This window comes from Bombina bombina, chromosome 5 (genome assembly GCF_027579735.1).
Source record: "Bombina bombina isolate aBomBom1 chromosome 5, aBomBom1.pri, whole genome shotgun sequence".
NCBI classification, from domain to species: domain Eukaryota; kingdom Metazoa; phylum Chordata; class Amphibia; order Anura; family Bombinatoridae; genus Bombina; species Bombina bombina.
The window spans coordinates 58,128,521-58,143,266 of record NC_069503.1 but is presented as its reverse complement, the minus strand read 5'-3'; the positions used below and the strand labels follow the sequence as shown (position 1 = coordinate 58,143,266).

Below are 14,746 nucleotides of genomic sequence, written 5' to 3'. Positions count from 1 at the left end.
AGACTCCTTTATTCTGTAAATGTAATTATTTTCTCCCCTATGTAAATCAAACATACAACTCCTAATATTGGCACTGGGGGTGCTTTGGTGGTGAATGGTTGTGTAAACTGGTCAGTATGAGGACAGATTTGTATATTCCTTTGTTGTGTTTGGATCATATCACATAGATATCAGATAAACTGCGGTGCAAATATATAGAGGAACAAATGACAGCAGGAGAGCACTTCCAATCTGGGGCTTTTATAATTGGGGGGATTTAGAAAGTATTATTTACAATATCAACCCTTTTGATGCTTCTATTTAGAGAGTTTGTCCTCTTTACAATAATTGTAAAAAGGTTTGTACACTGTGTATATAAAGTCTGTGTGTAAATATTTGGTGTTTTGTGAAACCGGATTTCAATAAAACCCTTTTTTCCACTTTCTAAACATGTGAAAGGTTTCTTCCCTTGTGAATACTTTCATGACGTTTCAGACAATCCATTCGTGTACATTTTTTTCCACAGTCCGTACATGTGAAAGGCTTTTCTCCTGTGTGAATCCTTTCATGAGTTTTCAAATTACTCTTTTTTGTAAAATGTTTTCCACACTCTGTACATGTGAAAGGCTTTTCCCCTGTGTGAATCCTTTCATGAGTTTTCAAATGACTTTTTCTTGTAAAACTTTTTCCACACTCTGTACATGCGAACGGCTTTTCCCCTGTGTGACTCCTTTCATGAGTTTTCAGATGATCCATTTGAGTAAAACATTTTCCACACTCTGTACAATTGAAAGGCTTTTCCCCTGTGTGACTCCTTTCATGAGTTTTCAGATGATCCATTTGTGTAAAACTTTTTCCACACTCTGTACATGTGAACGGCTTTTCCCCTGTGTGAATTCTTTCATGCTTTTTAAGATCACTCTTTTGTGCAAAACGGTTTCCACACTCTGTACATGTGAAAGGCTTTTCTCCTGTGTGAATCCTTTCATGACTTTTCAAATGACTTTTTCTTGTAAAACTTTTTCCACACTGTGTACATGTGAAATGCTTTTCCCCTGTGTGAATCTTTTCATGACTTTTAAAATGACTTTTTCTTGTAAAACTTTTTCCACACTCTGTACATGTGAAATGCTTTTCTCCTGTGTGAATCTTTATATGATTTTTTAGATGATTTATTTGTGTAAAGATTTTTCCACACTCTGTACAAGTGAACAGTTTTTCCCCTGTGTGAATCCTTTCATGCTTTTTAAGATCACTCTTTTGTGTAAAACTGTTTCCACACTCTGTACATGTGAAAGGCTTTTCTCCTGTGTGAATCCTTTCATGACTTTTCAGATTACTCTTTTTTGCAAAACGTTTTCCACACTCTATACATGTGAATGGCTTTTCTCCTGTGTGAATCTTTTTATGAGTTTTTAGATGATCCATTTGTGTAAAACATTTGCCGCACTCAGTACATGTGTGTGGTTTCTCACCTGTGTGAATTTTTTGGTGTTCTAGTAGATTAGACTTCCATCTAAAGCGTTTCTCACATTCTGTAGATTTGAAAGGTCTCTCCTTTGTATGAATCATTTGGCTAGACTGTAGACTTTTCTCTTCTTTAATATGTTTTGAAAACTCAGTAAATGTGTGTGGTTTATCCTCTGGGATAATAATTTCACTAGATAAGGCATAAATGTTGTCCTCTTGTTTGATGACTAAATTACTCTCTGTACATAATGATTGCTTCCCAGTTCCTGCCAATTCACCATCTTCTTTAAATATCTGCTGTGAAATTCCCAATGTTTGTGAATAGTCATTGCTGTCTAAGGCTATTGGAGTTTGCGGTATCACTCTGATGCTTCCTGTAGTGAAGGATAGATATGAACTATTGACGTGTTTGTCTGCATAAAAAGAAATGGAAGAAAAATAAGAATGTTTATTCATTTATGATATAATCCATCTCAATAAAAAAACTTTTGTTATAAGAAAAAAAATGTCTTCCGTTTTTGTATTTTTAAATGTATTTACCTGTAAATCACAAATGAAAAAGGATGACATAGAATGTAAACATTACTACATCATAGTAAACTAAATTACTGATTACTGATGAAAACAAGTTATAGGGCTGCATTAAACAAGGTGCGTGTGGCTAATGTTCTCAGCCAGGGAACAAGTACATCTGTATTCTGGGCAAGAGAGGTGGCATCTACCATCCTCATTTAACATTGCACAAGCAAATGCACATACAGCCCTGCCCGGCTCATACTCAACCAGTTGGGTGAGAACATGATGTCTTAATCATCACAGACTAATAATCAGTGTGAGATGTTTTGAGAGGGTAAGAAGCAGTGACCTTATGAGAATCTTTAGCTTTCGGCTGTGGTTGTTCTATTTATATAAACAGCCAAAAACGTTATTAGTTTCATAATACTCACTGTAAAATTAAGCACACAAATGGTTCTGGGGTGGGGAACACTGGGTGAGTTGTGGGTGTTCCATGAGCGAGATCAGGGCAGGGGAAGATGGAGTTGCAGGATTTCTGAGTAATGAACCAGGTTAGGGGGTGAGGTTAGGCAGTTGTTGGACATGATCTGTCTAAAAAGGACCGAGGGGGGAGTAGTATTTTTTACCCTCCTCCTCAGCCCAATGGGGGTTGCTCCTTCTTTATAACGTCACTGACACAAATGTTCTTAAAGATGCAGATATAAATATAATAGTTTATAGTTTTTTAATGAGCAATCTATTACATTTTACTAGTAATTAAAGTCAGCATGATATCTATTTTACTCACCTAATACATATGAGCTCATGATGATAACAGGTTCCAATGTCTGTGCTCTGGAAGAAGGTTCCCTTATTCACTCCAGTTACATTAATACCCGATATGTCTCAGTGCTTTGGCCGTGTCTGTAAAAACAGTATTAAATGGTTTAAATATATAATAATAAATAATGGGTCTGATTAACTGTATGTATGGTATAATTAAAGGCACTAATAACAATTCATGTGATACATGTGATACAGATCAGCTGTTTAGGTTATGACATATGTGATGTTGATTCATCACAAGCATTTAGTACAGTTATCTCTGTGGGTGTTATAATTGCCCCTTAACCCCTTAAGGACCAAGGACGTGCAGGGTACGTCCTACAAAAAAATGTCACTTAAGGACCAAGGACGTACTGCTTTCATGTTATTGTAGTGATGCCTCGATATTGAGGCATCCTGCAATAACATTTTTTAAGCATCCGATGCAGAGAGAGCCACTCTGTGGCCTTCTCTGCATCGGCTAGCGATGGTGACGATCGTTGGTGGGTGGAAGCCATAGCAGGGAGGTGGGTGGGAGGCCCATCGCTGGTGCTAGATCTGGATCTGGTTCCTTAGTGTCCGGGATTACATGGGGGGCGGGGCTCGGGAGTGCACGCGTGTATGGACATTAATGTTATCTCAGTTGTGCAAGCAGGGAGAGGGAAATAAAATGTTTGTAAAGGGATCAGGTAGGGGGTAGTGTATTGAGGGGGGCAGCTACACTACAGCAAATAGGGTGTTTAGTTTATTTTAGAAAAAAAGGCAAATTTTTTAGTAAACTGGATACTGGCAGACAGCTGCCAGTACCTTAGATGGCGGCCATTAGGTCGACGGGGGAGGCTGAGAGTAGGGTTGCCACCTCAGCCATATTTTCCTGGGCACTTATGAGTTACACATGCTGCAGGGTGTGCAGGGAGGAACATGTATTGTGTTTCTGGACAGCGCTATTCATAGTATTCCCTGCACACCCTGCAGCATGTGTAACTTATAAGTGTTCTGTATTTTAAGGGACGGTGGCAACCTAGCTGCCAGTACTTAAGATGGCAGTGACAATTGTGGGGTGGGGGAGGGAAGGGAGGCTGTTTGAGTGGGGTCAGGGGGTGGGATGTGTCAGGTGGGAGGCTGATCTCTACACTAAAGCTAAAATTAAACCTACAAGCTACCTTATTAACCCCTTCACTGCTGGACATAATATACGTGCAGCAGCAGCATTTAGAGGCCTTCTAACTACCAAAAAGCAATGCCAAAGCCCTATATATGTCTGCTATTTCTGAACAAAAGGGATCCCAGAGAAGCATTTACAACCATTTGTGCCTTTATTGCACAAGCTGTTAGTAAATAATTTCAATGAGAATCCTAAAGTTTGTGAAAAAGTAAACTATTTTTTTTATTTGATCGGATTTGGCGGTGTGATGGTGGCATGAAATATACCAAAATAGGCCTAGATCAATACTTTTTACTAAAAAACAATATATAAATGTGAAGGGTTATTTAGGGATTCCTGACAGATATCAGTGTTACAATGTAACTATCGCTAATTTTGAATAAAAATGCTTTGGAAATGGCAAAGTGCTACTTGTATTTGTTGCCCTATAACTTGAAAAAAAGCAAAGAGCATGTAAATATTGGGTATTTCTAAACTCAGGACAAAATTTACAAACTATTTAGCATTGGTGTTTTTTGGTGGTTGTAGATGTGTAAGATTTTGGGGGTCAAAGTTAGAAAAGTTTTTTCCATTGTTCCTCATATTTTATGTTTTTTTATAGTAAATTATATGATATGATGAAAATAATGGTATCTTTAGAAAGTCCATTTAATGGCGAGAAAAACGGTATATAATATGTGTGGGTACAGTAAATGTGTAAGAGGAAAATAACAGCTTAACACAAACACCACAGCAATTTAAAATAGCCCTGGTCCCAAACAGTCAACAAATGGAAAAGTGGTCTGGTCACGAAGGAGTTAAATATGAATCTTCCCAGATATATACAACATAATGGTAGAAAATCTATTTAAGTGGGGCCATATCACAACTTTACAAATATATTATAATCTTTGATTTATATCATTTATATGAAACAATGTTTTCTCCTGAAATTTTTTTAAAAATCAGTTGTTTAAATATAAATTGCATACTGCAGTATTGGTATTGTACTTCCTACTAATTCTCACTGTCAGACATTTTGTCATGTGCTCCACCCCCAGTCCTTTAACTTCTCTTGGTCTATACTGAGTTCTCTTTAATCACACTGCAAGGGTGTGTGGGAGAGATAGGCACTAAAATGTTCATTTCAATTGTTATCTTGGATAGAGTTAAGAAAATAAAGGATTTGTATTTACATAGAGTGATAATATAATGAGATGTTCTTTTGGCAAATCGAGTCCATTTAAAAGGACCATAAAATATAGAATTACAAAACCACAGATGCATAATAAAAATACAATGCAATAAAAAGTACTATGATTTTTAAAAAGAGCAGTAGATTGTTTTCTGATATTTTATTCTACACCTGTATCATGTGACAGCTATCAGCCAATAACAGACTCATATTTTTATATAATGTAAACTCCTGCATATGCTAAGTAGGAGTTGGTGCCTCTGGTCATTTAAAAGGCTGTGTACAATTTGATAATGAAAATAAATTACAAACAGTATAAAGTTTATGGGAAATTTCACCTTGATAATTTAATTAGAAGATTCCACGGCTTCATTCATTACTTGTGAGAAATAAGAACCTGACCACCAGGAGGAGGCAAAGGCAACCCCAGCCAAAGGCTTAAATACCTCCCCCACTCCCCTCATCCCCCAGTCATTCTACCGAAGGAACAAGGAACAGTAGGAGAAATATCAGGGTATAAATGGTGCCAGAAGAACAAATTTATACAAATTTAGGTACGCCCACCGGAGAAACAGGCGAGAGCAATGGACTCTCCTAAACATAAAATTTGTAAAACTTTGCAAAAGTATGTAAGGAGGACCAGGTAGCCGCCTTAGAAATCTGCTCCATAGAGGCCTCATTCTTGAAGGCCCACGAAGAGGCCACAGCTCTAGTTAAGTTAGCCATAACCCTCTGAGGAGGCTTATGTCCCACTGTCTCATAGGAAAAGCAAATCATGCTCCTCAACAAAAAGGATAGGGAAGTGAAATAGGCCCTCTGCCTTTTGCGCTTCCCCGAATACACACAAATAAAGACAAAGTCTGTCTGAATTCTTTTGTGGCCTAAAGATAGAACTTCAAAGCTCGAACCACATCTAAATTATAAAGCAACCTTTCCTTTAAAGAAGAAGAGTTAGGACACAAGGAAGGAAATACTATCTCCTGATTGATGTTAAGATTAGACACAACCTTGGCAAGAAATCCCAACCCAGTGTGAAGAACAGCCTTATCGGCGTGTAAAAACAGGTAAGGAGGCTTACATTGCAAGGCCGCCAACTCAGAGACTCTGTGTGCCGATGCAAAAGCCAGTAGGAATAGAGCCTTCCAGGAAAGTAATTTAATGTCAAGCGAATGCATAGGTTGAAACGGAGCCCTCTGCAAAATCTTAAGAACCATGTTCAAGCTCCAAGGGGGAGTGGAATGTCGAAATACAGGCCTAATCCTAGACATAGCCTGAACAAAGGACTGAATATCAGGAAGCTCTGCAAGCTTCTTGTGTAACAATACAGATAAAGCCGAAATCTGTCCTTTTAAGGAACTGGCAGCAAGTCCCTTCTCCAAACTGTCCTGGAGGAAGGACAGGATCCTGGATACCCTAACCTTATGCCAGGAATATCCACATTCCTCAAACCAGGACAAGTAGGTCCTCCACACCTTATGATAGATGCAACGAGTGACTGGCTTCCTAGCTTAAATAAGAGTATCAATCACTCTCTAAGAGAATCCTCTCTTGGCTAGGACTAAGCGTTCAATCTCCACGCAGTCAGCCTCAGAGAATCTAGATTTTGATGCAGAAAGGGACCCTGTACCAGCAGATCTCAGCGACAAGGTAACCTCCATGGAGGAGATGATGACATCCCCACCAGATCCGCAAACCACATCCTCTGCGGCCATGATGGAGAAATCAGAATAGCCAAAGCTTGCTCCTGCTTGATGTGGGCCACTACTCGAGGTAGAAGTGGCAACGGTGGAAATATGTAGACTAGGTTGAACCCCCAATAAGGCATCTATCAGCTCTGCCTGGTGATCTTTGGGCCGTGACCCGTATCTGGGTAGCTTAAAGTTGAGTCTGAACGCCATGAGATCAATCACTGGTGTCCCCCATCTGTTGCAGATCTCCACAAATACCTTGGGATGGAGAGACTATTCCCCCAGATGAAACGATTGTCTGCTGAGAAAATCCGCTTCCCAGTTGTCCACACCCGGGAATGTGAATCGCTGATAGCAAGCAGTTGTGGGTCTCTGCCCATTGCAGAATCAGTAAAACTTCCCTCATGGCTAGGGAGCTTCTCGTTCCCCCCCCTGACTCTTTCCTACGTTTATCTTCCACTCATGAGATCGAAGGAGAAGAAGAGTACTCGAATGGTCCTCTGCGAGCTGCAGGACGGAGCCTGGACCAGGATGTCGTCCAGATAAGGCGCCACTGCAATACCTCTGGCTCTCGCTACCGCGAACAGCACTCCCAGAACCTTTGTAAAGACTTTTGGTGCAGACTCCAGAACGAATCGTAGGGCCACAAACTGGAAGTGTTGGCCCAGAAATGCAAATCTTAGAGACCTGAAGTGATCCTTGTGGATTGGTACGTGAAGGTAAGCATCCTTCAAATCTATTGTAGTCATGAACTGTCCCTCTTGAACTAGGGGCAGAATGGACCTGATCGTCTCCATCTTTATCGATGGGACCGACAGAAACTTGTTTAAGCACTTTAGGTCTAGAATCGGGCGAAAGGTGCCACCATTCTTTGGGACCACGAAAAGGTTTGAATAGTACCCTAGACCTCTTTCTGCTAGAGGTACTGGTACAATTACACCGAGAGAGGAGAGATCTCTCACACACTCTAGAAAGGCATCTCTCTTCTCTGGTCTTGAAGATAGGTTTGACTAGAGGAATCTGTCCCTGGATGGATGAGACTTGAACCCTATCCTGTAACCCTGGGTGATGACCTCCAGAACCCAAGGATACTGTACATCTCTCATCCAAGCCTCCAGCAAAAAGAGATAGTCTGCCCCAACATGATCCAGAGACGGATCGGGGTCCGCCCCTTCATGATGATTTTTTCTCGGTGGGCTTTTTGTTCTGCTTGGCTTTGTTCCAAGATTGAGCTGGTTTCCAAGATACCTTGGACTGCTCGGTTTTCGCGGCAGGCTGCTGGCGTTGGGACTTGTCCGAACAAAAGGGACAAAAAGTAGAGCCCTTAGGCTTATTCTTGCCTCCCGTGACCGTGGATATAATAGTGTCCAGGCCTAGACCAAAAAGAACTTTCCCCTGAAATGGAAAGGATAGTAATCTAGACTTGGAAGTCATGTCAGCAGACCATGACTTTAACCACAGAGCCCTTCGGGTTAGCAGAGAAAAACCTGATGTCTTGGCATTCAGGCAAAAATCAGCATATTTGCATCACAGATAAATGAATTAGCTACCCCTAAGGCCTTAATTCTTTCCTGTATCTCTTCAAGGGGAGTCTCCACCTCGACCATAGCTGACCAAGCGTCACACAAGTAGGTAGCTGCTCCAGCCACTGCAGCGACCACCGCTGCAAGTTGAAATACAAACCCTGTGTGCTGAAACATTTTTCTCAACATGGTTTCTAATTTTTTATCCATGGGCTCTTTGAATGATTAACTATCCTCGAGAGGGATAGTTGTGTGCTTAGCAAGCATGGAGATAGCTCCATCCACCTTAGGGATGACTCCCCGAAGCTCAAACAGTTTTTTAAAAGAAGAAGAGGGAGAAAAGGACAAGTCAAGTCTCTCCCATTCGTTCTTAATAATATTAGCTATCTTAACGGATCCAGGAAAGTCTGAGGTACCACCCTGTCCTCATAAACCTTTTCTAGCTTAGGAATCGAAGGTTCCTCTGATAGTTTCGGTTCCGGAATCTCCAATGTAGCAAGCACCTCTTTAAGCAGAAAGTGCAAATGCTCCATCCTAAACCTAAAGTCTGGTTCCTCTGCAGCTGGAGGTCTAGATGTCTCTGATTCTGACCCAGAAAGAGCGTCCTCTGAAGATTTGGAGTTCATCAGCGGATAATCTGTCAGAGAGATCCAACGGAGTAGATGACCCCTGGGACGGATAGCAATGTTTCACCTTTCGCTTGCGCTTAGCAGGGCGTGGTATGGCACTAAAGGCCACAGACACAGCCGTTTGCAACTGATCAGCAAAATCTGGAGAACCCTCAGAGGTGGACGGCTCAGTTGTACTAAATATCTTATTCTTTTTAGATATTGCAAATTTATGAAAACATGTGGAACATAGTTGAGCAAGCGGATCTACCGGAACCTCCTCGCAATAAACACAGGTATTAGAATTGGTTAAAGAGGGAGTACCCTCTAACGCATAGGAGTCCTCCATAGCTAGCACCTATATTATTAAATTACACCTTTATACCCTAATGGCCGAGGCACTCACCACCTCCTATTACCCAGACCCACAGAGAAACCCCTTCATCTCCTGCAACCGAAATTCAAGAAAGAGGAAGTTGAAGAGACCACACCCAGTCACATGGAGTGCCATGCAGGACCTCCTCTGCACTAGGGAGAAAAAAGCGCCAAATCAGGCCGTGCAAATATCTCCCAAGGAAAACCTGACTGCACATTGCCAGAGCCTCATCAGAGGCAGAGCATCAAACACAAAGTAACATTATGCATAAATCCCACCCTGTTCAATAACCCCCTTTCCGGGAATATTAACCCTTGATTCTATACAGATAAAGGAGTCACACTGTGACCCTGTCTTCTTGCATTATTATATGTGTATAAATGAAATGATCTTACCAGAATCTATGCTGTGGAACAGGAACATAGCCTCTCAAGTGTGACAGTGTAGTAGCATCACTCCTGCCATGGACTTGAGTGTAGAAAGCAGGCAGTGAAACTTGTCAACACCAATTGCTTATGGAGCTGTTAATATGAGTCGGGATGGTTTCACAGAAAGACTCTCCCTGCATCTCAGGACTCTAACTTTTATCCATGCTCTCAGTGAGAGGCTGACAGGATTACTTAAAACTCCAGTCCCATTTGGAAGAGTACTACCCTCCATAGGAGACTACTTCCGAATCTTCCGACACTTCTCTGCCAACCTCCTGTGACGAAAGGCAAAGAATGACTGGGGGATGAGGGGAGTGGGGGAGGTATTTAAGCCTTTGGCTCCTCCTGGTGGCTAGGTTCTGTATTTCCCACAAGTAATGAATGAAGCCGGGACTCTCCTCCTATTAAGATGGAAAAAACTATTTGCTATTTTATACACCGGTAAAACAAGTCATTAGAAACACATTAAAGGGACAGCAAAGTCAAAATTAAACTTTTATGATTCAAATTTAAACAACTTTCCAATTTCCTTCTATTATCAAATCTGTTTTATTCCCTTGGGGACATTTGTGGCAAAGCCTATAATGCACTATGGTGCGCTAGCTGCTGATTAGTGGCACATACAAGCCTCTTGCCATTGGTTAACCTTATGTGCTCAGCTAGCTCCCAGTAGTGCATTACAGCTGCTTCGATAAAGGATATCTAGAGAATGAAGCAAATATCATAATACAAGTCAGTTGGAAAGTTGCTTAAAATAATATGTTCTATTTAAATGATGAAAAACATTTGGGGTTTTATGTTATTTTAAGGGAAAACCAAATGTACAGGACACTGTCCCTTTAAGTGTGTGATCATGTGACAAACAGCAGCAGCTGAAGGTGCAGAATACACTTACTAAGGTCTTTACTAACAACAAGAATCAGTCACAGATCAGTGGGATAAAAGTTCTGATGATAAACAGGTGCAGATAATAGAAAACATAAATTATGCTTACCTGATAATTTCATTTTCTTCTGTGTTAAAGAGTCCACAGCCGCATTCATTACTTGTGGGAAAATAAGAACCTGGCCACCAGGAGGAGGCAAAGACACCCCAGCCAAAGGCTTAAATACTCCTCCTGCTTCCCCCATCCCCCAGTCATTCTGCCGAGGAACAAGGAACAGTGGAAGAAATATTAAGGTGAAAAGGTGCAAGAAAACTATACACAAAATGCCTCAAAAAAACAGGCGGGGGGCTGTGGACTCTTTCCCACGGAAGAAAATGAAATTATTTGGTAAGCATAATTTAAGTTTTTCTTCCTAATGGGAAAGAGTCCACAGCGGCATTCATTACTTGTGGGAAAACTATACTCAAGCCAAAGAGGACACTGAATGCCAAAACAGGAGGGTAAGAGGCAGCCCAATCTGAGGGCACTAGACCTGAACCCCAGTCCCATAAAGAAAAATTCCCACTTCGCCCGAAAACAGGGAACAAAAATAATGTAAGAAAATGGCCCCAAGGACACTAATCAATAGACAGCCCCAAAGCTTGGCTAGAGACCGCAAGCCGACGCAACCGAGCCAACAGGCCTAAAAAGACACCATCACTCAGAGGCAGATTCCAGCCACACACACCCTGACCAATTAGGGGACCCTGACTAACAACTCCCAGAGGGAAGAAATAAGGTAGAAGGAGAAATGAACTTGAACCAAGTCTTCCTGAAGACAAACCAAGTCCAGCTCGCGAGGCTCAAGAAAGCCCAAACCAGATGCCAAGAAAAAAGGCATCACCAGCAAAACGCGACAAGGTCAGAGACTAGAAAAAAGAAACAGAAAGTATCCCTAGCGCAAACTGCGGAAGCAAGGAGGAAAACCTCCTTGCCCAGCTACCCAGCTAAAGGGAACCAAGGCGTTCACCCCAGACCGCAAAAGAGACTGAGGGTGCCACCCAAACGAAAAACCCTGCAGCCAGAGAAGAGGGACCAGCAAGACAAAAAAGCCCCTAGGCAAACATCCCCTCAACAGAGAGATTACCCAGAGGATCCAAACCCCACAGAGGGCTCAGAGAGCACCTCAACAAGGACCCCATGCAGTCTGAAGAAGCTAGAGGGAGCTGAAAAAGTCAAGAAATAACCAGAACCACGCCTTAGTATCCTGAGCTAACATGATCGTCCCCACAGACCGCTAAAATCACCTCAATGAGGACCGCCCACACACGGGTAGACTAACCTGTCGTAGACAGGGCTAAGCCCGGGGAACAAAGTCCCACCCCCACTCAAAACGAGAGGGAAGAAAACAACAAGCCACATCAAGAAGAGAGCGAAAACACGGACAAAGTACACCCAGAAAACTGGAGGAACACAGAAAACCTAGAGAAACAAAACTCACAAGGTTATCTCTATCCCTGTAAAATGGACTAACTTGGCAAAACACTCCAACAGAGGGACAACCGTCCCCCAAAAAGGACACAAGACTCGAGAAACGAGAGCCAAGACGGACCCAAAGCCAGCCAGCACCCAAAAAAGTGCAAAAGACTACCATGAGGTATCGGTTTCGGGTCCCCATGACATAGGCTGTTATGCTAGCCATTATGCCAGAAGAAAAGAGGAGAGACAGTCCTCAGAGGGTGCGCTAGTGCTTGGCGATTGATTGCAGTAATGGGACTCCAAACTTGATGGCCGCACTCCCGGAGATAATCTGAATAGATTATTGGCTATAATGCAAGGAAGAAAAAAGAAGAGAGGCGCCAAAACATAATACAGTATCGTTGGTCTAAACGGGTAAACTTCCCACACAGTAAAATTCCACCCCGTAGTGCCAGAAACTCACAGACAAAGCGGCACAAATGGCGTGACTCTAAGCGCGGAGCGGGACTGTTCTGAGTCGCCCGACAGACACACCTCAACTGATGTACATCACTCAGTGACCTCCAATGGGCAGCCGGCAATCCAAGCAGACCTGGTGATTCCGTAGAGCTCCGAACAACCAAATACCACTGTGAATATTGGAGTGGAAGAAGGCGTGGAGCACAGAAAATCACTTTTAGCGATAAATAATAGTTGTAGAGGGTTAGAACACAGGACAAGTCAGGTATATAAAAATCCATATTTTATTGTGGAAGAAACAACAGCAACGCGTTTCTCGGCTGAAAAGGCTGTTTCATCAGGCTGTACAATGCTAAGCCCTTGCTACCAATAAATACCTTAAAAACACCTGTCAGTGGGCATTCTGACAAGCGATACCTGTCTTCCTGTTCTAAGTTAACAAGTTCATAATCAAAAGTTTACAAAGATAGTTGCATTGCTTATACATGATTCATTCTAAAAAAAATGGTACAAATTGTTATAACAATATAAAATAAAAATCATTGGTCTATTACTTACTTGATCGTAAATATCTAACTATGTACATATAAAATTAATGTCTAAACATAATAAAATACATACTATAATAAAACACATGTTAAAAATCCTCATAATCAGATGTGCGCCACTATTAGACCTGCATATAATGCAATCCACTAAGCAGCCTAATACATGACACTAATTGATATAGAGTATTTAAATACAGTTAAAAAGCTATGGCCCCAAATGATCAGAGAGGACTCAAAATGGAAAATCAACCGGTGCTGTGATCTATAGAGTGACCTATAAGTATGACCTAAAACATTAAAGAATAAATATATATATTAGAATGTCGCTATAAGTGTATAAATAATAATACATAAATAGGACATTGGTAAGTGAAAGGTGTATCAGAGGTTGATCGTTAATTCCCTCATGATATGCACTAACACTCCAACAGAGGGACAACCGTCCCCCAAAAAGGACACAAGACTCGAGAAACGAGAGCCAAGACGGACCCAAAGCCAGCCAGCACCCAAAAAAGTGCAAAAGACTACCATGAGGTATCGGTTTCGGGTCCCCATGACATAGGCTGTTATGCTAGCCATTATGCCAGAAGAAAAGAGGAGAGACAGTCCTCAGAGGGTGCGCTAGTGCTTGGCGATTGATTGCAGTAATGGGACTCCAAACTTGATGGCCGCACTCCCGGAGATAATCTGAATAGATTATTGGCTATAATGCAAGGAAGAAAAAAGAAGAGAGGCGCCAAAACATAATACAGTATCGTTGGTCTAAACGGGTAAACTTCCCACACAGTAAAATTCCACCCCGTAGTGCCAGAAACTCACAGACAAAGCGGCACAAATGGCGTGACTCTAAGCGCGGAGCGGGACTGTTCTGAGTCGCCCGACAGACACACCTCAACTGATGTACATCACTCAGTGACCTCCAATGGGCAGCCGGCAATCCAAGCAGACCTGGTGATTCCGTAGAGCTCCGAACAACCAAATACCACTGTGAGTATTGGAGTGGAAGAAGGCGTGGAGCACAGAAAATCACTTTTAGCGATAAATAATAGTTGTAGAGGGTTAGAACACAGGACAAGTCAGGTATATAAAAATCCATATTTTATTGTGGAAGAAACAACAGCAACGCGTTTCTCGGCTGAAAAGGCTGTTTCATCAGGCTGTACAATGCTAAGCCCTTGCTACCAATAAATACCTTAAAAACACCTGTCAGTGGGCATTCTGACAAGCGATACCTGTCTTCCTGTTCTAAGTTAACAAGTTCATAATCAAAAGTTTACAAAGATAGTTGCATTGCTTATACATGATTCATTCTAAAAAAAATGGTACAAATTGTTATAACAAAATAAAATAAAAATCATTGGTCTATTACTTACTTGATCGTAAATATCTAACTATGTACATATAAAATTAATGTCTAAACATAATAAAATACATACTATAATAAAACACATGTTAAAAATCATCATAATCAGATGTGCGCCACTATTAGACCTGCATATAATGCAATCCACTAAGCAGCCTAATACATGACACTAATTGATATAGAGTATTTAAATACAGTTAAAAAGCTATGGCCCCAAATGATCAGAGAGGACTCAAAATGGAAAATCAACCAGTGCTGTGATCTATAGAGTGACCTATAAGTATGACCTAAAACATTAAAG

The 14,746-nt window shown here is 41.4% G+C and overlaps 1 protein-coding gene across 1 annotated transcript in view; it reads right to left on the bottom strand.

Moving 5' to 3' along the window:
- Positions 1-220: 220 nt before the first annotated feature.
- LOC128661308 (uncharacterized) overlaps positions 221-14,746 on the bottom strand; it is a 141,703-nt gene continuing 127,177 nt past the window's right edge. Inside the window, exon 7 of the mRNA XM_053715578.1 lies at positions 221-1,857. Within this exon, the coding sequence (XP_053571553.1) occupies positions 424-1,857 (1,434 nt within the window). The 3' untranslated portion in view covers positions 221-423. The remainder of the gene's footprint in view (positions 1,858-14,746) is intronic.